General features: G+C 35.8%; 1 protein-coding gene across 1 annotated transcript; it reads right to left on the bottom strand.

Annotated features, from left to right (window-relative positions):
- Window positions 1–5059: 5059 nt before the first annotated feature.
- On the bottom strand, window positions 5060–23177 carry LOC115241444. Its single transcript, XM_029817206.1, has 5 exons — window positions 21314–23177; window positions 15015–15325; window positions 9200–9331; window positions 8867–9004; window positions 5060–8188 (listed from the first exon to the last, which is right to left on the bottom strand). Exons 1-5 carry the CDS (start codon window positions 21597–21599, stop codon window positions 7967–7969), a joined length of 1089 nt encoding a protein of 362 aa, XP_029673066.1. The 5' UTR covers window positions 21600–23177; the 3' UTR covers window positions 5060–7966.
- Window positions 23178–23403: the final 226 nt, after the last annotated feature.

Genomic DNA, 23403 nt, shown 5'->3' with positions numbered 1-23403 from the left:
AAGGTTATTTTTTTAGGGACCACCACAACAAAATATATTCGAGTTATGAGAAACATTTCCGCCGCAAGCACGCCCAAAGAGATCGAGTAGATCGCTTCCTCTATCAGAACTTAATTGGATATATAATTATATATATCCATATATATAACACGTGATAAATTATTACTGATGAAACACATACACACACAGCAGCTTATACATTGACACAACTATTATTTATACATAACAGAGATACAATTTACTGCTAATATTATATGAAAATAGGAAAATATATAAGATTTTCTATTGTGACAAAAAGCCGGAAACATTTTAAATAAATGAATTTTATGGCTTATTGTTAAAATTGTAAAGCGTCAAACGGAGGTAAGTTGTTAATGCGTATCTACCTGCTTTCATTCAAGATAACTGTACGCTTTTGTCTCGATAACCTTTACAATTGTCATTTTATTAGCTTTCAGCATTATAACTTTCCTTTGAAAGTTATATATCAAGATATAAATAAAGTGAAAACTGGAAAATGGTTCCAAATTAATTTTAACAAAAAGAAAACAAGAATTTTCTATATTTGATTTAAAATTTTGATATTTGCTACAATTTCATAGAATCGTATAGAGAAAAATTTATTTAATAATGTATCCGTTTTAATTGTGTAATATCATTTTTCTATATAATAATATAATACAAAAGAATTATTATATTTTTTAATTAGTAATAAATACAAATAATATTATAATTGATCGATTATATTAAACTTGAAAAGTCATTTTTATCGTAATAAGAGATGCTGTAAAGAAATTATTACACTATAGTGATCATATTATTTCGCAAATATAATAATTCTTTTATATTACGAAAAACGATACTGCCATCAATATGAATATGTCATCAAATAAATCTCTTTATATACAATTATAGCAAAGATCAAAATCAAGATTTTAAATCAAATTTCTGAAAATCGTTACTTCCTTTTCTTTTGTTATTTGGCTTTTATTACGTTTGTATCATTTTTCGTGCGCTTTCTACAATATAATTTTTCTAAAGCTGTTATCGCAGAAAATCAGTCGCTCGTGTCAAGAGAAACGTTCTAATCAGCGAAGAATCGTGGTTGCACGTACGTTGCATGTACGAGAGAACAGCAGTAAGGGTGTCGCTGTTCGAAAAATGAGAATGCATTACCCCGACGCCTTCTCTCGGAGTTCTCGGCGAGATCGACGTTGGTGGTTCGGCGGATAGCACTGGCGTCTGGATCTGGACGCTATTACTAACGTAGAAGCGAGCAAGAGAGCGTACCGGAGGGCGACGGAGAAAGAGAACTCCTCTCCTCGCTTCCAGCATAGGCATTCCAAAACAAAGAGCCCGCGATGCTGGTTCAGCGGTGGACAATATGTAAATCAGCGGCTGGCGGTGGTCACGATGTCGCGACCTCGTCGTTCCGCTTCGGGCTACCTTCTCAAACCTTCGCCATCGCCGCCACCAAAAACCCGCTACTAAACCGACTACTTCCCATAGAGGTATAAAAGATATGTAACCATACATTATAGTCGATGCGAGAAATTTTACAGAGATGATTGAGAAAATCGAATGGAAAAAAGAGAATGAAAAATTATTTCAATACTTTGAGAATTATTTCATCGAGTCTGCAGTTTTACTAAGATCTCAATTATATACTAATTTGAACAATAATTTTATGTAACATAAATATATTTGATATATTTTGATTATTTTTAATAAGTTTTTATATACCAGAGCACTGAGTTAAAAAAAAAAAAACCAATCTTTTTTAAAATCAAGATTTCTCAGTGCAAACTATAGTTCCGCAAACATTTTTTTTTCGTTGGAAATGAATGACATGCATTAAACAAAGCTGTTGTTATAACGTAATGTTACACGAAAAGTCACTTTTTCGTAATGCAATTTACATCGGTGACTTTCGAAAATGATCACGTTCAATCAATCTTGATGCATCAACTGTAAATTCAGACCGTCTCGTACATTCATACGGATACCAACGATGACGCATGCGCCGGTCAGGATGGCTTTGGTTCCCATGCATTTTGCGAGAACGGTTCACGATATAACAGCTCCATGGTCAACTTCTCGGCCGTCCCTATCTATGGCAATTAGCTGTTAAAAGTGTTCGTGTGTTTCACCAGTTATCGCCGACCCACCCACGTGCCCGAATCGCCCTCCGCGCGTTATCTCGCGACAAAATGCATCTCGTTGGACCGGAACAGCTGGCCGAAAACGAGCTCATCGTCAGAGTTGCCGCAGTAGAAACGTGTCCGCGTACAAGGACAACGAAAATATTGCGAAAGAACGGCGTTTCCATAATGCCGATCGTTCCCTCTTCATTCGGTTCTTTAGTCTTTCTTCTTTTTTCCGACCGATATCATGCTTCTAGGAAGTGATCTCAGGGTTCCCACGAACGGCACCTCTTTTCTTTGAAGCGATCTCACCGCTAACCAGAAGAAACCGCGTCGTAATCACTAACACGAGATGCAGCTAAACACACGTGTCTCAATACGAGAGGATATTCATACGATTTATTTTTGATTTGTTTTTAATAAAATGTTACTTTATTTTTTCAGTGTTCTTTTTCTCGTTCTAGTTAAATTTTCATAAACAAATTTATCTAGTTTTCAATATTTTTTGCATATTGTTAGTGTCATATACAGAATTTTATCGTAATTTATTTTTATTGAGAAATAATCATATATGCATAATTTTTTTTTACTGTATTGATTGCATATATGACGAAGCGCAATGTACGTTACATATATATCATATAACAATATCAGGCATGTTATAAACATAATTATAGACAAACACGCGAAATACATATATCTTGAAAACGTCAAGTAGTTTAACATAAGAGATCGCTGTTAATATTTATTAAGTTCTGATGAAGGACATGCACGCATTTCGTTAACGCACGAATAGAGAACCACTTATACTAGTCTGTCGGCTAACAAGGCAAAATTAGTCGTGAAATAAATCTAGACTATTTTAGAACTGTGCGGTACCCATGACAGGATGGCGAGGAATGGAATCTATTAGCACGGTACCGCCTCTCAATTAGCAGCAGTTAAAGATGACCGTGTGCCATTCTCATTTTTCTCAGATTGTTCAAATTAACGATTACTATGAGGTTTCACTCCCTAGACATTTTATCTCTCGTCGTCAAAAAAAGAAAAATCAAAATTCAATATGATTACTTTACAAAAAAAATATTTTTATGTGTCAAAAATTATTGTTGATTAAATATTTTTGTTTATAAAAATTTTAAAAGTTTTAGTAATAAAAGGACACACACACACAATATAGTTTTTATGTAATAATTTTATAAGACGCTGCTGAAAATTTATATAACATATAATCACACATAAATGAAATTTTTGCTCAAGCAAAACTTTATCAATATAGTGAATTAACAATATATTTTTCAAGGATACCGCGCGATGTCTTGGAAGAACTGCTCAACTTTGGAAGCCTTTGGTCTCGACATTATTGAAAGTTGTTTTAAGAATCACTAGGAATGTAGCGGTAGGGACGCCTTCGGGTATTCGAGAATAGCGATGAGGCGAGGACGAAGAAGAATGAAAATAGTGAGTGGCGATTCCCTCTAGCAATCCATGCGGGCGCACTGTCCTAATTACAACGGGGCCTTTTATTTTGTCTTTTTTTTTTAACTGAAAGAGACCGAAATATTTGCCTGCGGCAGTGGCGGGAGCTAAACGATATTTCGGAGAGTTCTCTGGACTCATTTAAAGCGAAGTGCAAAAGAATCGTCGTCAATGATAGAACAAACTTGAAGAGACGCCGAAGAATGGTAGAGAGGGAAAGAACAAAAGCGTATCCCGCAGGAAAAAAAAACGTCGCAGTTTTCCAAGCCATTCATAGCGCCGACCGATCTTCTTAACCTCTTCTCACGATTCATTCATGCCTCCCATTAGATTTGATCGTCGATCTTTACCTGCGCCACCGGTGACTGTGCGCCCTGCGTCATGCTTCCTTAATGCCTTAATAGAGTGTCTGAAGGTCTTCTTCATGGACAGTCTGCCTACAATTGTCCGGCAAAAAGCGTCGGATTTTCGGATTCCATCGAAGAAGATTCATCAATCATTACTTGTTAATCATTTAGTTTAGCCAATATTCTTAGAAATCTTGTAGTAAGTATTATTAAATACATTTATTGCAACACAATATATTATATAAATTCAATTTTTATTATTTTAATGATTTATACGGCATAGTACTGTGTAAAAAACAAAACGCATCCACACACGAACATAACACACATGATATTACAAGCAGTAAAGAATATTTTGATAAAACAGTTTTTCAAAAATAATTTTACAGCAAACATTTTTCCATGATATTATGTACTATCACACTTTAAAGGAATTATCTATTTTTACTTGAAGCAATTATCCCATCTTCTTATAAGAATTCGAGAATCGTATCGCTCTTCAGCGGTCAAACGCAGCGTAGGAAGATGGGCTAACGATCTTAATGGCTAGGCAAAACATTGACACCTTGGCGGCGCTCAGGAGACCACCTGGACGAGGATACCAAAGAGAAGGCGGGCAGGGATCGTTAAACACAGGGTCAGCACGAGAGAAGTGGAAATCCTTATGAGAAAGTAAGTTGGGCGAACGATGACAACGAGCTAACAGCGTGTGCAAACACGGCGGCTTGGGACAGAGCCGTACCCGGTCCGATGATCATGTACTTACGCGTTTCCTCTCAAACACCGACTACGTCGACAGCTCCGGAGACACGGCATCGGACACTGATCATGGGAAAAGATAGATTCCGCTTGTTCAGGTTGGAATGTTCGAGCTGAATGCTCGAGCAACATGTACCGATGATCGGAGAATTGTCTCGTTAATATCCAAAAGTAAATAGTGAAATGTGCACAAAATACATTTACAATTGTATCCTTGGAGCAAGCGAGATTTATTAAGTGCATAATATATATTGATCGATCATTTTTTTTTAACACGTTCATTTAAAAAGCTAATCTAGAGTGTGGCATTGAAGAAACAACGATAAAATGTTGAACGGTCTTTGGTTTATGATATAATGTGATACAACGTAGCGGACATTCTGAGCCTATATCCATATTGCATATCCACAATTATAATCCGTAGTTTATTATTATTATTATAGAATATTATCAGATCTATTTATATACAATATACATATGTATGAAGCGACCGCGACCATTCAATTTAACAATAAATCAAAATATTTACGATCGTATATGGTTTTTTATTTATGCGTTCCATACATTTTTCTACAATTGTTCAACTTGTAATTAAAAAAGACAGAGAGACCGATTAAAGGCGCATGAAAGACATATTCATATTAATCAACGCTAAAATTCACTGCGCTGCTGCATTATTTAAAAAAGAAAATGTGTTTATAAAAATATATACAGCAAATTTTGTGATTTTATATTTATAAAAAATAATATTTTTTTAAAATATAAATTGACCTATCGTGATATGAAAAATATCAGTACTTTATAGTAGAAATATATTCAAAAAAATATTATTTTAATATAACAATCAGTTATTTTAAATTACAAATAATAAAATCAGGTTACAAATAGTGAATTAAAATTCGAGACAATATGCCATGTTTTCTCATCTGTTCTTCTTCTTTTCTCTTTTTTTTTCATTCTTTTTTCTCTCTGTCTCTTTTTTTTCATTGAAACGGAAGCAAAATGGATTCGGTGATGAAAAATTCGGTAATGAATAATTAGTCGCCTGAGGGATATTCTAGGATGCATATATCACAGACGCAAATGGAAATAAAAATACACTTTATACGATGCGTGTGTGCGTACAAATAATGATTTAATGACGAACGCATTAAAATTGTGTCGATGACAACGATGAATCTCGTACGCACATATACATGAAATTTATAATAAACTTACGAGTTTCTACTAATGTGAAAATTAAGTATAATTAAGGGCGTATGATAATATATGCGGTTTTTTTCGTAGGTAATCGCACAGTAACTTTATCTATTGTGACCGCTCTTTTGCGAAACGTAGCCACGTGACTTTGAGTCGTAAGTACCAAAAAAATTCTTCTGACATTAATTTTGAAGATTACTAGCATAGGACGTATCATATGATTTTTTTTAATTTGAAATTATGTAAATGATAATATATTAGACAATAAAAAAATATATATTGTATGAATTTATAAAAAAAATATTGGTAATTATATAAATAAAATATACATAAAACGGCCAAATATTGATCTATGTATAAGATTGTAAACTCATATTGACGACAAATCATACCATATTGACAACAAATTTTCCTCTGATATGCCTGTTGCTAATAATCCTCAATAATCCTAACAGCCTCACGTTTTATTAAAATAAAAACAAAAAAAAAATCGATGTCAGTACAAAAAAAAAAAAAAATCGTGTAAAAGGATACTTTTTAAACAGGATAGTATAAAATAAAATATAATACTAGAAGGATCTTATTGCGAGTGAAATAATTGCAAAATGCAATCGAAAGTGCAAAATTAACGAGCCTCGTTTCTTTGATAGAGAGTCTTTATAATCTGCGAAGATATATCAACAAAAGGAAGCAATAACAACAGCGCGACAAACGGTATGGAATGGTCTTCGAGTTGACTGCATTTTTCTCCTTTTGCACTATGATAGTGATATCATGATAACAAAACTCCGTGCACACGAAATGTAAAATACGTGCGCGCAGAATCTTAATTGTGATATATCCTTCTTTCTTTTATACACTAGGCACTTTTAAGCTCAACTAGATACTTTAAATATAATTAATCAAAGTGTGTAAAATCTTTATAAAAATAAAATAAATAATCTGAATAAATATAGATATACTAATATTATAGTTAGTCAATAAATTATTATATAAGATTATGAGGCACGAATTGCTGCAAAAGAAATCTTTCTAATAATGTAAAATTATTGTCGCGTGCACAGTGTAATTTATACACGCAATTTTCTCTGTTCGTTGATCACGAGAGATCGAAAATACTGTGTTTGATTATAACCTACAGCGCCTACAACATAAATGAATTTCTTCCTACTAAACTAATTTCCTCTGCTCATTTCACTTGTTGCTTTAAGCATTGAGCATAGATAGTGTATCCACATCTTCAAACTGACATGGGTTCTCTAAACAAAATATTACACAGATAATTATACTAGATAAATCGACTTGAGATTGTTTTATAATGTTTTTCGTGATAGTTCTTGATTTTCTCGAGTGCTTTAATCTTGTGTATATCGTGTGTGTAATAACAGATAATTTTTGCAATATTGTTCGTATAGAGAAGTATCATAAAGAGTCTCAAATCTTTAAGTATTTAAAAACTAAAGTTAAACCGTGATCGTATTCAACATTATTAAAATATCATACGAAGAATGTATCGAGAATAATAGAGATATCACGTTAGAATATTAGATAATCGTGATATGTAGTTGTCTCAAGATACATTTGTGTTGAACGTTGGACGATCGAATTATTGGACTTATCATATCTATTTTCTTTTTCGCGCGTGAAATCAAATACACGAATGCGTTGTAGTGCATTTTCGCGCAAAACGATACATGTGTAATTTTGTGTACATATGCATGTGATGGTGAAAACCAATTGACCAGTAATGACGCGATTTTTTGATTTTTATTTCCCTTTCTAATTTATGCTATTCTACTTGACGCATATTGTGCCATATCATTAGAGAGAAAATAGATGGTGAACATATTGAATATGTCAATCGTATGGGATATTCCACGATTCGACAATGTCAATTAATTCTGCCATCCTCCTTCTCTCTATCTTAGAATAGTAGAATACCCAGTCAGCGTTGCGTCGATTTTCCAAGATAGGAGATGGGGAATCGTCGTCTGGTAACCCTCTTCCAACTTTCGTCTCGTCATCTTCAGAGTTGCGTTACATTTGCTTAGATCGCGACTGTAGGTGATGGAACACTTGATATATATATTCGAGACCGTTCATATATTCACGATAGCATATCCAGTCCCGTACGTTACGTTGCGTCGCGTTTTTTCTCACACATTCTCCTCGAAACTCTTGAGGCATGGCTGATCGCACGATATTTTCTCGTTGCGTTAATCCGCGCTCCAATATAGCAACATGTATCTCACAAAGAATCTGTAAAAAAAGGCATCAAAATATTAGAGATATTTGAAATACTTAGACAATATATACAGCATAAGGAAATATATTATAACTTTTTTTGATAAAAGAGCAAGATCTAGTATTAGCAAGAAGATAGCATTTCAAAAATATTTGTAAGACTATTAATTTTTTAAGTTTATAATTACTAATTTAAAATTAATCATTATACAAGTATTAACAAATATATATCGTAAATATAAAGATCAAGGTAAATATTGCTTATAATTTTCAATAGAGGTGGTGATTGTTTCTTGCAGCGATCTTTTAGATTTTACGTTTTTTAAAGTCGACGACGCATATTGAAAATAAATACAAAAACAAAGAAAATTCCAATATAGCATAGAAAAATGAGCGTCGAAAGTCATTCATGGTAGATAAAATGGTAGTTTGACTTTTCAGCGACAATCTTTAACGACTCAACTTTTACGTAAAATGCTCACAAAACTTGACAATATGTTTTTTATCACGCTTGTAGCAATAGGAAGCAGAATAATTTATTTCATTAATTGCATTAGTGTTATTGTGACAGTCGCGCGCGCAAAATGATCCTTTTTTTATATCGCAAGCTGCGAAAACGCGGCAAATCAAGAACTTATGGTTCATCTTAATTACTTATAAAAAATTGATTTGTGATCTCAAAAATAAACTCACACTTCGGCAATCGAATTCGCTTTTCCTGAATTGATCATAAAAGCCGAGTTTATAGTGTTCCTGGTCCCAAACCGTCTGTTCCAGAGCCATTGCATATTTTTGTATATATTCAAACGCATCAACGAGAGCCGTATCAATCTGAAAATATAGCAATTATGCAATCAATCAATTATTTAAGAGCGTTTATTTATTTGTATTTGTATGTCGCGCACATTACATGCTTCGTAAAAATATGCATTTTTCAGAGATTATTCTTGTACATTATTATCAATGTTGCGCATCGCTAGCAACAAAAAGGAAGCGATATAAAATAATATTACTGATAACACATACGTCTATACTGTTGAGATACTCGTCGCTTAATGTTTCTCCCAATTTCTTAGGTATATTAGGCAGCCAATGGTAATTCCAGTTTGCAGACGGTAAATTAGTGGAATCGTACTTTATCCTGAAAGTCTCCTCGATCTGCAAAATTAAAGAAGAAAACCGTGGGCGCGATTAGATGCATTGTTTTATACAAAAATGGAGCCGCAATATTAAAGAAAGATATGCCGAACTATCATGTTTCCTTCATCGTTATGCTTTAAGCGCGTAATCCCGCGGAAATTTGAGAAAAATTATTTTGCGTAGGCGTAGCGCGCTACATCGTTCTGCATTTCTTTTATATTCATTACGCAAACATGAGTTGATTAAGATGTATATAAAATAATACAAAATGCGCATATCGTGATAAGATGATATATATAGTTGTTATTTTATTGTTTTTCAGAGGCCATTCGCATTTATTATATATGTATAAGAACGAGTTATTTATTCAATTATTTTATTTTCTTACTTCTATATCGCACTTAATTTTATGAAATTTCAATTTTATTTATTCTCTTGATAAAAATCTGAAAAAAAACCAGAAATATACGATTTCACAAAAACGCAAGGTTTGGCGCTACTTTATCTTGAATACAGCGGTGTATCTCATCGCTTAATATCGTCACTTTATAAGAGGATCATAAATTGAGTAGCGCATCGCGCTACTCTTATTGTATTTCCAGGTATCCGTCAATTATGTCAGCACTGATGCGAGCACCGGATTCGCGCGCTCGCTCTAATTTCTCTGCGGTAGCTTAGCGTAACTCGACGCCACTGAATGTCAGCGCGTCGTTTAGTCACCGATTACACGTCGTGTAACACCTCTTACACGATCAGTCTCCCGATATCCCTCGTTCCTGGTACAATGAAAACAGGCAACAGACCGTGCGAAACGGACGCTTCCGAGTGAATAACACTCAGCAGTTTTGCACCGGTTCTCGATGCGGGAGCGCGCGCGTGCCAGAAGCGGCGGCACACTGACTTTTCGGGAATACCGGGATGGGTCAGCTAACAAAAGCCAGCTTAGTCCTTTACTCAGAAATTACTTGGAAATTCAGGCGCCGGCCGAGACACGCTAATTATCCCATCAGGGATCGCTTACATCGAACGAGTCATTATGAATCACCCACTGAGCTGGGAAGTGCCGGTAGGAAAACTCGAGGAAAACATGCTACCGTTTGCGTATATAGTTTGCGAAGTCGTTTCTCGTACTCTGTTTTGATATTGTGATGTGATTTTGTGTAGAAGATTGTTTCAGTATATCTACTTTAACTACGAAGTTTTAGAAAATTAATAAATGCTATTGCAATAATTATTATGTCAAATAAAATTTTATCGTATAATTATTATTCATATAATAATTATGTAATATGTAGCATTTCGCAATTATGTTTCGCGTTTGATGCGTTCTGTCCTGCAAGCCTTTAAGTTGTGAGATAGGTCATTCCCCTCTTATTATGATAAACAGTTGTGATATGGTTTGAAGAATCAAACAACTGTCTTAAAAGAATCACGACATTAATATTCTGGCTTAACAAACGGTATCTAATGGAGTAGTGTTTATATGCAGAGAAAGATGATTTAGCATCATTGATCTCGTATCTTGAAATAATTGTTCTCCGGGCAGATAACGCATTGCATGTGCACTATTATCTCGGGCAGGAATGGAAATAATGATCGTACGATACTACTCTCATGACCTGCAATGCGATAATACTTTCGATCGCAAACAACATTCCTGAGAATCAACACTGTCCAAGAACCACGTGTTGCGTAGCCTGATAATTCATATGTCTTCAATGTCTGTGCTCTATCTAATGCATGTAATGACACAACGGAAAAACAGGTTTATGACCTCGCATGTAGGCTGATGAACGAAAATAGCGGCACGCCCGTGAAAAATAAATATATGTGACATACGGATTTTGAAGATATGATAGCGGCGAGCGAGGGAAGCTCATAGAAAGGCGGCATCGCGGTAGTCATTCATTAAATTCATTCCCTCGTTATAGCATGTTCGATCTCGTGTACCTGCGGGCACTCGTGCGCCGATCGATGATCGGCCCTTCTCACGCCCCGGTCGTTACGAAAGCATCCAGAAGGATACAAAGATATCTTTTCAGCCCATCACTTTGTATCAAAAAAATATTAAATACGCACGGTGGTCGGCCACCAATTGCGTCATCAGCTGTTATTGCTAATAATAACGATATCTCGACCGCCAAGTTTTCTAGGCGTATAGACATATATACAGGTAATGAGGGATTTGATGGGTAATTAAATGAAATTTTACGATAATTTTGTGCAAGCAATCCTCTAATAAATACATTAGCGAGACCTACGCGTCTACCTACTAGAACTCTCTGCTAAGCCTGCGTCTGCCTTTCCTTCTTTCAGGTGCCGAAAAGAACTCGTTTTCATCGTCGCGTTTTATGATGTGTTGGTTACATTCACACGTGATGATTCTCATTCCGCTCGAGTATCGATACTTTGATAATTCTTATTTTGATACAACATCAAGATTGATGCGTAAAGTTGCAAAGACGAATGATTTTTGTTTCACGCTCCGAAGCGTTTGAATTTCCTTTCCTTGCACTTTTTCTGCTGCGGGACATATAAACATGAAGAAATTGCGAGAGTAGGAACGAGCAAAGGGAGAGGTGATAAAAGCAAGACAAAAAGGAAAGAATGAGAAGAATTGTCGCTAACAACCACTGGCGACGGGCAAATCTGTGGCGCGGGTCTTTTGTGCCTCATAAAAGTCTCGTCGGCCACACTGGGGCACGAATAATCGTAAAACCGAGCTGGAAGCTGGCAGGAAGTAGGCTGGCAAGAATAGGTACGGTCTCCGCGCGCGGCGCTGCCGAGGACCCGTCAAAATCAATTAGCCTTTCAGTCTTTCTTCTAGCGCGGCTTCACCGCTGCACCGCTTATTAGAAGTTATAAAATTTCGGTGTGACGATGATTTCAAGAGCCGATCGAATGGCTCGCAAGTTTGACGTATTCTACGAGTAAGATGTAAAGAGAGAGAGAAACAGCTAAAAATGGAAATAGACATTTTGTGCGATCTAAATAAAATGGTCACAATTTCAAAATTTTATCGGTAATTTTGCAGTAACATCGCATCAATTGCGTAAATCGTTAGATCTTTTTCTGATATTTAAAAATCATATTTTATTAATCTCCATAACGTTTAAATTCTTTTTTTTTAGGATTTTGTAGAATTGAGATAAAAAATCCGCAATCGGGTGACGGTCACGTGAGTTTGAAAAATATGTTATTGCGCAAAGCAACGACGCGAGCAGAAATCGAAACGCAGTAATATACCATGGTAGAAGAAATGTGTCGTATCAAGACGAGTACATGCACTGGCAGGTTGTATATCCGGTCTGGGTTTTAGTATGCAGGCGATGTGCCGATGTGGCGTGCCCGTCAGAGGAACAGGAGAGGGGCAGCTTCCGATTCTGATTTATTGGAATCCTCCGCTTCCGATATTTTATCCGATTCCTTCACGTACGAAGATGCAGACACTGTCCCCGTCGCGATCACGACAGATTGCAGACAGCCAAATTCGATTTATAAGTTGTTTACAGGCTATATGCAAGGACGTACGATGAACCGTCATGACGACGAAACAATGAAAGTTTCACGATAGAGCGAATAAACGTACAAAAGAAAAATAAAATGTACCAGATCCACAACCGAGTGGATCTTGTCCATGTAGTAAATCAATTACAAATGTCCTCTAAAGATTCTCAATCATCCCGGAAGCTTTACGGAAAATTCTTTCTTTAATTGCGAGAGACCGCGACATATTTTTGCAAATTTTCTTCGCGTTCGCGCCATGAGATACATCGACCTTTTCCGTCGTTTTCTCGGTATCCTTGACTAATCTAATTCTTTCTCAGTCAGTAGACTGTCCATGCTGAACCGATAACGAATGTCGGAAGATGAAGTCATACTGGACCACTAGACAGTGTGTCGCCGTGAGTCGATATCAAGTGAGGAAGGCGCCCCTGAAGCTTTTCAGCCTCGACGCTGACGACGCGGAGAGGAACTTGACTCTTGTCTGCTCAACTATGACTTCACTCTTTTTTCACGCCATTCTTTTTATGTCGCAAGTAGCGAAGCATTTACACGTGCGCAATTTATTGTCTTTCCTGCCAAGGGTAAGAGCGAGTCGCGGATCCATGCGATATCGTATTATGCGCTGACTTGGAAAACATCGGTATCCGGTATCGCCGTGCGATGATGTAACGGGAACGTTTTCTAACAGCCTTCGGCCGGGCCTTTAGGGCGAGACAGACCCCATAATGCGAAGAGGCATAAATACCCTTTCCCGATGCACGCGACGAATGTTAATTTACTCGGTCATATACTCGCTTAGCAAAGTAAATACTGTTTGTGCAAGTGGAGGAAGATTTTTGTGTGGTCGTAACTAATGTTCAACAATCAGTCATAGGTATTTATTTCTGGGTACCATTATTTGGAAAAACGTAGCCGTTTAAAAATTAATGATTGTTTACTTTTTCGCGTCTCGTTTTTCGGGAGTTTGAATTTTCTTATGTTTTTATATATATAATTGAAATGCGTAGTGAAAAAGCGGTATTGCGGCACAACTAGATAGCATATAAAGATAATTTTGAATGATCTTTTTTGAAAAAACAAATAAAATTTCGCATGCGAAACATCGTCTTTGCTTTTGCGGTTTTTAAGTCGATCTCTTTTCTCAAATCGTATCTAGAGAGAAACCTTGAGGAACCGCTTGGGTCTGGTGCGTGATTTATTGTCCTTGGCCAGAAATAATAAGGTACGATTGGTTGGGAAGATTCTTTCGAAACTAAAATTTCTCGTGATCATATGTATCTATCTGTCTCATAAAATCGATTACATATTACTTTTGAAATCTAAATCGCAGTCGCAACTTTTTCTTTGAAGATAATAACTGTAATACAGAGTTAAGTCTCGCAATTTAATAGATATAATATAATAAATGAAGAAGCAGACTTATTTTTTTATATTTAATATATTTTATCTAAATATCAATTTTTATATTGTAATTTTTGAAGCGTGAATTGTATTAAAAAATCTCTATTATATATCCATAAATATCTCACACAAATTTTGGATAATCTATTATATTAATTCTTATTTTTATATTTTTGTCGATAAGAAGAAAAAGCAGGACCAAGTTAATGACGCGCTTTCGATCAATATAAAGACATGACAAAATTCACAAGATCGAGATCTTTTTCGAAGGTCTATGCGACTCAGAGAACTACGATCAATGTCCGAACGACCGGAAGTACTACCATAACCATCTTCCGTTTGAAATTCTCTCACTCTACCTATTCTTCTCCCCCCTTTCTAGAAGGCACGTTAGTAATTATCTAAGCATTGATGAATTTAATATTAAAACCTCTGACATATATATTGGCAATTTAATCGCAGTACAATTCGTGTAGATGCTAGTACTGCTTAATAGAATGAACAAAATGATTACACGCTGTGATTTGAAAGCAAAAGCAAAGAAATACATCTACGAATATAAAACATTCTTCTCTTTTTTATTTGTTGTTCCTTTCCCACAAGAAATAAATATATTTCCGAGATAGTATATATATATATGATATATATATATATATATATATATATATATATATATATATATAGTGATTCTAATCCGCATTAAAATGAATGGCAATGATAATGCACAAATAGCTAAAATTCTCTAAGAGAATGACGATGAAAAACGGCGCAAAATATAAATTCTATTACTTACATAACGCTCCCGAAACATGGTTGCATGGGTCAATGCATTGTGCGTTAGGATGATCACACTTCTTATGATATGTGCGTCGCTTACAACCTCTGTCTGGCTATCGGTGTTCTGGATATCAGGGCTGGGAGCGAAATCAGTATAAGTGCCACAAGGGTCCCACCATTTCATGTGTTCAGTGTCCATTTTTTCTTGAATATATTCATCTATTGTTGTTACGTTCTTCTTATCGTCACAGGAGTCGTTCATTGTTGTATTATGGTGCGTCGGTGATGCTAGTACAACCGCAAATATACTTAACCAGCAGAAAAACCCTGAAAACAGAAATAATCGTATTAGATTTGTCAGCCAAACAATTTTTAAGCATACTGTATATTTTAAGTTATTGATCACAATATGACTTTCAAACTATGCTATTAAATATTATGTTAATAAAAAATTAAAATATCTTTTCAATTTCTTTTAAGTAAGATTATGATTTAATATTATATAACATATAAAGAGAATACTATTTCTTTTATTTGTACATGTATGCAATAGTTGCAATAAAGTGAGACGAGAAATATTTCCTTCTTCATTTTTTAAGGGGGCATACCTGTTTGAACTTTCGAAAAATGAGTACATTTTCAAGATTTTTTTGCAGCGCGACGACTTGATAAAAACTTTTTATTTTTCTGTACAATATTAATACAATATTATTAAGTACCTAAATAAAAATTTTCAGCTTAAAAAAAATTTTTTTTAGGAATTATGCGAATATTTGCAGATTTATATTTTCATGCACGGTGTGCAACGGATTGACTTCAAATTTTGCACGCGAATTCCTAATAAGATTCCGCATCTACTAACAAAGCCTTTTTTAAATCCGATTTCTTATTTTTTTGTTATAAACAAAAAAAGATGGATCTTTTTTAAAAAGACGAAACTTTTTTTTCAACATGCCGCCATTTTCTTATTTTTTAAAATTTTGAAAAAACGCTTGGATAGCAGACAGCTAATGTGTTTAATAAAAAAAAAATTGTGTTTTTGATTTTAGATATGATAAACGAATGTTTTCATGCACATCGTGAAAATGTAAATCCGCAAATATTTGCATAACTTAAAAAAAAAATTTTTTTAAGCTGAAAATTTTTATTTGAGTACTTAATAATATTGTATTAATATAGTAAAAAAAAGTTTTTATTAAAACATTGCGTTGCAAAAGAATCTAGAAAATGTACTCATTTTTCAAAGGTTCAAACAGGTATGCCCTCTTAATCTTCATATTGTCGACACACCATTTTAATGCATGTCGTATGGGATGTACAATAGAAACCCCTGTAGAGATTGCTAAAACAGTTACATTAATGCAGGCGTGGTGAATGAACTTCGCAAGATTGAAGCCATTTTGCAATGAAAACTTAACATGCGGGCATCATTAACGGAATTGTCTGCGTATTTAAAAATAAAAGACGGAGATATAGTTCAATATTCGACGGTAATCAACGATTTGACGAGAGAGTCGCGAGATGCCTGCGTGAAATTATCATTGAGCTTTCGGCTCATTGGGCCCTCTACTCTCCTCTGTTTCCACCCTCGGGGATTCACTCGTCGATAGTAAGTGCCTAAATGGTAGATTTCGATCGAGACCGTCTTATGATCATCCGGCAGTTTCAGAATCACCGCTCATCGAATTATGTGCCCGTGAATTCGTCGTCGCATTATTACGCGAGTTACGACCCTTGATGAGGGGCCTCAGATCACGTGCAGCGATATGACGACAAACCATCAACAGTTGCGTACGCATTTGGACGATGTATAACGACGAGAGGCTACCGCATACGTGTGTTGTCTGTATTTAATCCGTGCCTCCCTCTCGGCTACCGTCTCGAAGAGGTCTCAAAAATCAAGCGATGCATAAGTCGAACAGATATTGTTGCGGAATATAACTTTGATTTATAGTTAAATCGTTTCTCGATGTGACACATTTATGTTTGTCAATATATTCTCTCTAAATTGTACATATTTTATATAATTGCCAAATTTTTCACATTAATATCTGTCTTTTAAATCAAACATAATCTTAAAAAATTATACATATATGATCACCACATACAGTCATCATAAATTTATATCATAAAAAATATTTTCTTTTATTAATTAATTTCGTCATCATTATTTAATAAAATTTGTCAAAATATGTAACAAAATATCACATTTCGCAAAAAGTTATGATTAGTATATGAATAATGATATTCCTCAAACAAGTGAAAAACATCGTACCAAAGTAGAGATGTCGAAGAGTCGAAGATTCGAGTGTCAGATTGACTTATCGTTCTCGACGAGATGAATAGTCGCGCGACCAAAAACCGGAGGTGCGCCGTGCCACCCATAGGCGCTAACGAATTTAATTTTAATGCGCGTGAACGCGCGTATGATGCAGCGTGGCCAGCGGACGCGACGTACGAACAGAGGGAGACAGAAATGTAGACGGAGAAAGAGCAAGATGAGGAGAAAACGAAGAGTGGGGCGGGGCGTAGGGAGACGCCTCGGACACTTAACGCATATTAATGAGCGGCTCTTAAGTGCGTTCTACGTTGCGATGAGAGAGCAATTTGCCGTAGGGAAGTTTGCGCCCTAAAGTGACAATGCAAAACCGTGTCGGCCAACGGCGGTGATACGTTGCCATAACTTTCGACGTAAACATGTCACGACGAAACTTCCGATACGCTCGAGAATGCAACTTGATGAAGCGCTATTAGTTTACAAAAATAATCGCAAGTATGTGATAAGCGTTAATTGCGCGTTAATTTAATCGTTTTATTTGTTCTGAAATTCACAATCAGCTATGATATGCGAAATAAAAAATACACACAAGAGACGAAGTCATGTGATCTACATCAATATGTATGACATAAACAATTTAAAAAAAAGTGTTGTTGTTGCAATGTATGAATACGTTGCTTCTACTAATTGCAGAAACAGAAACAAATATTTATTATTTGTTTCTGTTTCTGCAGTTGTATACAACACACGATAGTGTATTGATAAAAATATTTATCTTTATATTTTATTTTTGTCGTGAAAGGGGAGAGGGGGAAGTATCTTCGAAGGGACGACAATTCTAACGGAAAGCATCCAATTAATGATGTCCGTTAATGATGTTAGGAGAAACATGTACTTACAATGTACTTTTAGTCCATATTTAGCCCGAAAAGGCCTGTATCTCGAGAAACGGGCATTCACACTGCAAATATTTTTATCGTGATCCACGTAAATGATCTTAGTGTCCACGACTTTATCTCCTTACTTGTCGCTCAAAAACATCGTTTACTTTCTCTTATTTCTTTAATTACCTCTTTTTTTTCTCTTAGACATTTAATTGCTATGCAATTAGTCTTCCATGATCGGTTAAATTTGTCGACAGAGAAAGGAATACAAAGTGAAATAGATGTACTTTCAGATAAGTTCTCATTCTTGAGGAAAAAGAAATTCAAACGGCAGCAAGCTGCTTAGAATTTACTCTCTACTACCTATTCACCTAATCCAGATAAATGTCGTAGATTTAATCATACTTCGCAAAACCATGTCAATATGCGGTATGCCGGAAAACATTTTGCTATGTACTAATATTGCGTTTCCTTGCATTACAATATAAAAATGACAATTTATATTGAATATTTTTGAATGAATTTTTATACATAAAACTGAATATTTTTTTTACATATCTGTAAGATAAAATATGCAACACACAGTTTATAAACATTTCAAAATTCTTTTACTCCATTTATTGTCATTTGTGTCATTCTTTCTTACGAGTTTGACGTCATTTTCGAGCAAGCCGATGAACGTATTAGTCATCCGCCTTGTAACGGTCCTCCTTATCGATTCTTCAGTTTACAGGTTTGCGGATTTTAAATCTACACACGCCTTATTCATCATCTTTATCTGCTTTTTTCAAATTCCCGATTCAATTTAAGATACTTAATCGGAGCTCTAGAATTTTCTAAAATAAATTTAAAGTACACGAGTAAACAGTTGTATTTGCTTTTGTCAACCCACCTGTTGAACTCGGTGGGATTCCTCTACAGGTGGTTTAAACCCAGCTTCCGTAAAGTATTATAGATTTATCTTTTAGCCACCTGTGAAACCATTTTTCTATTGTATGGTAAGAGATATTCGGCGTCCCATAGCTCATTATGAGGTGTGAATGTAGCCAAATTTCTTGCAATAAACTTGCAATAAATATGTTAGTGAGAACTTAACGTGTCATCATCTTATAGTAATAAAAAATTGACAAAGAATAATCTATAATAAATTGGTGTGCAAAGACATACGCGCGTATCGCGACCTACCGCAACGCGCTTCGATCCGTGGATGCGAACGGAAGAAAAGGGAGTAGCGGGTCGGGTGTAATGGGGTATAATTGTCACGAGCAATGTGTGTATGTGTGTGTGTGTCTCTGTGTGTGTGTGTGTGCGCGAGGACAGTGCGTCATTACCGCATTTTTCACCGTCTTTCTTGCTGGCCGACAGCAGAGATGCGCTTTGTACCGGTGTTCACCGACTTTGCGAGCCATACTTTTTTCAACGTGGCCGCGAGTTCTTAGGAATTTTCGATGGAACGCCGTCGTTTAGCGTCGTCGTTGAGGTAGGCCCTTGTAATATCGGCGATGCACGGACGGTATCCGAGGATAAGTATAAAAGAGGGTAAAATGATACACGAGTCTACCACTTGCTGATTATTTTAGTGGCTTTCACTCAACATTTGTTCATTGATAAGATGAACGGAAATTACGACGAGAAAATACTATATTTAATACTTATATAAAGAACGTGTAAGTTGAGAAAATATTCGATACAAACTATTATATAAGAAGAAATTTTCTGTCATAACACACATTGAGATAATTTTGTGAAATGTAATAAAATCCGCGATGTTCCTGGATTAGATGGATACGAGAATAAGCAGAGATGGCTATCGTTTAAATATCTTTCTTTTCAAGAATGACAACTTGTCTGAAAGTAGGCCTACTTCATCTTTCGAATCTCTTTCCCCGCCAAATTTAACCGATCATGAAAAACTCATTTATTTTGAAATATTATCTGCTTATAATTCAGAAACAACTATAAATAAAAATAATTTATGCAATGCATTACATATAAAATAATTTTGATTAGAAACATTATTCATAATGTTACAAAATAAATTTTATTACTATCGACAAATGCAACAATAGATGAATGTCAAATACATACAAAGAATGGCATGATATTATATAAGAAAATTGTAAAACTTAAAATTTTCACATGAGCTAACATAAAAAAAGTATAAAATCAGCAATTGAAGAAAATCGAACTAAATATATATTTGTAGATCACAGTGAGTATATTTTTGAAGCCCGGCACATTTTCCAAGGATAGTCGTCACGGGACGTTCAATGATTAAGATTTCGAGACACACGTGGGTTTTACCCTATCGTCAAGTCATAAGTTGCTTCGGGTATAGATTTACGAGTCACTATCAAACTTTTAGCTTATCGATATTAACCGAGTAATAAAATTTTTTAGTTCTATTTTCGTTTATTAATCGATAATTCTAGTCGGATTATTACTTGTGTAAAAGAATTGCTGAAAAGTTTAGTTGAGTTCTATAGTTATAATATATAGTTCTATCTTATATTAGAAATTCCCAAAGGGTATATATATATTTTTTTTTCCCGCATCTTTCTTTCTCTCTCTCTCTCTCTCTCTCTCTCTTTCTCTCGCTTGATATTACAAAAGATTAATAGTAAGTAAGGGGTATAAATGGCTTGATGCAAATAAAGCAAATTCTGATATGATTTCTAAATCAATTCGTAGAAAGCCTTGCAACCGGAAAGAGGATGCAACTTTTATATTGACAACGACCACGCTGCGCGAAGATAGAATAGTACATTATAACAGCCGAAATATTGTTAAAATAATTACATAATGCTATCATGTTGCATTATTAATGAATGTGTTGTATAAAAATATAATAAAATTATTTATTTCATTTGCCTCAATTATATCATTGCTCGTATTATATTTTATCTTACATTATTGAAGTGTTTCAATACATAATGCTTCTATCTAAAATCTTATTTATTAGTCAATCTAGTTAAATCTTAGTTATTTGACAATTTTTGAAATGAAAATTTCAAATCAATTATTGCTTATTAATTCATGTATGGAAGAAATTAAATTTTAATTAATTTTGCAGCAACGATATTTTTTGTGCAAGTATCATAAGCGTTGAATGTTTGCTTCGTGATCAACACAGTTGATGTAAGTTTAACTTACATAGCCACGTGGGTACGAATCGGTGAATCGATGTGGATGCGGTATGAATTAGATGTATTTGATTGTCGTAAGACGCCGTCGTATGATACAAATCGCATGGCAAGCATTTTTCAGCACAATTAATCGTTGTTGTAATTGTTGCTTCGATGGAACGATTACTCGCAACGACGTCGTCCTGGCATTTAAGCGGCAATGTCGATGTTAAGTTCAGTGCGTAGCTCTGTGCGGCACGGTCAAGGACCCGATGGGACGTGGTCCTCTGATCCCGGCTGAGTATGTTTTCCATTATTGTCGACCAATTGATGATCACGTTTTCCACAATTATCGCGATATTATCGTATAACACTATCACTCTAGACGTCCGCCTCTCTCACGTCAACGATATATGTATATGAGTAATAGATATACACGTGCGTTATATATATGTATGTATATGTACAGATGCCACGAATGGTGCGTGTGTATGCATGGATGTGTTTGTGATCTAATGTCCTGTCGTCACCGATTCCGGTCACTTTGCCGAAGGGTTGTCACACTTGAAAAACTGTGCGCACAGAATCACAATCCGTTTGGCACTGGTCCCAGACACGCGATGCACTCATTCTTATACGACAGGGGGGAAGGGGGGTTGTGGGATCCCGAGAGAGAGAAAGAGGAGGGGGTGGGTGCTTGACAAGGTGGCGGGGGTACTCAAGAAGAAGAGGAAGAATCAGAAGGGTACATCGTTAAGGGTGGTCCGCGTGGGTTCTCCTCTTTTTTTCTTTCTCGCTTTTGATTATCCTCCTATACCGCTACTTTTTCGCTCTCGGTTCCTTTTACGTTCCGTTTTGTTATCACGCCCTTGCAGCGCTATTGGCTGATCGGAATAATAGTCTTGTTCCCCAAAAAGGACAAAAGATCGCTAAGTTTTCTCATCGTTATCCGAGAGAGGGTAAAGCGCAATCCATCAGACGAATAAATCGACAGGATAACAGGCAAGTAGGTGTGCGAACGAATAGAGGCAAGTTATTCATTCGTCATTGGTGTATATATAGTAGGAGTAAGCTTGTGGATGGAAGTGGAGGACTTCTTCCTTGGCCGTCCCGCGTTGCGCTTTCCTATTCTCTTTTGTTTTCCTTGTTTCCGCCTTTTTCTTTTTTTCTTTTTCTTTTTGTTCACGAACGCAGCTCTCTTTCACTCTTTCTATCACCTTGTGCGCCAATGTACTGTTAGTGTATGGTACTGGCCACACTCAGCCGACCGGTGCCTATATACGATTGTAAAGCCGCCGAAGCACGTGGCCCGCACCCCGCTTTCGGCCAATCCCCCCACCATTCACGCCCTTCCTCGATCACCCGCGCTTGGATACTTTTTCCCATCTTCTATTCTTCCTCCTTCTCTTCATCATCAGTCACCGCCACCGCCACCTCCTTCGCGTCCATTATCTCTTTTCCCTCCTCCTGCTTGCTGTTTCTCCAGCGCGGCTCCTTGCCCCTCACCGCCGGGATCTACGGTGGTTCAGGACTTCGCGACTCATTCATAACTCCCCGCGACCGACTCGCTATCCCCACTCAATCAGCTCCCACCACGCGTTCGTAGTAGGCACTAGTCACCCAACCAAGAGATGCTAACGTCGACTTACAGTCGACCTGCCGCTACATTGTGGTTTCATCTCTCGAACTGGCAATCTTGAGTATTACGAATAGATACCGGAGTTTCCTTCTACTTGCCAATTGATATTCACTAGAGCAGTTCGTAGCCCTTCAATCTTTCAGTTTAGATATCGCCAATAATTGCGATTTTATCCTTTATAATTGTTTAACAATAAGCTATCTTTTTATTTTATATAAAATATTTCTTTGACCTTATATAATTTTATTTTCTTTTATTGCATTGCATTCAAGATATGTAAAAGTAAAAATATAACCCCTAAAAAAAATTTAGATCGCAATTTGAGAAACAAAATTTAAATGAAAGATCTAATCAAAGATTTTAAATTTCTCCATTTTTTTTATTTATTACATATTTTGATAATTTTTATGATATGCATACAGTAGATAATATATAATAATTTGTTCTCGGGAAGATAAAATCTCTCTCTCTCTCTCTCT

The sequence above is a fragment of the Formica exsecta genome, unplaced genomic scaffold, assembly GCF_003651465.1.
Source record: "Formica exsecta isolate Colony F162 unplaced genomic scaffold, ASM365146v1 scaffold489, whole genome shotgun sequence".
Taxonomy (NCBI): Eukaryota; Metazoa; Arthropoda; class Insecta; order Hymenoptera; family Formicidae; genus Formica; species Formica exsecta.
This window is presented reverse-complemented; position numbering and strand designations above follow the sequence as displayed.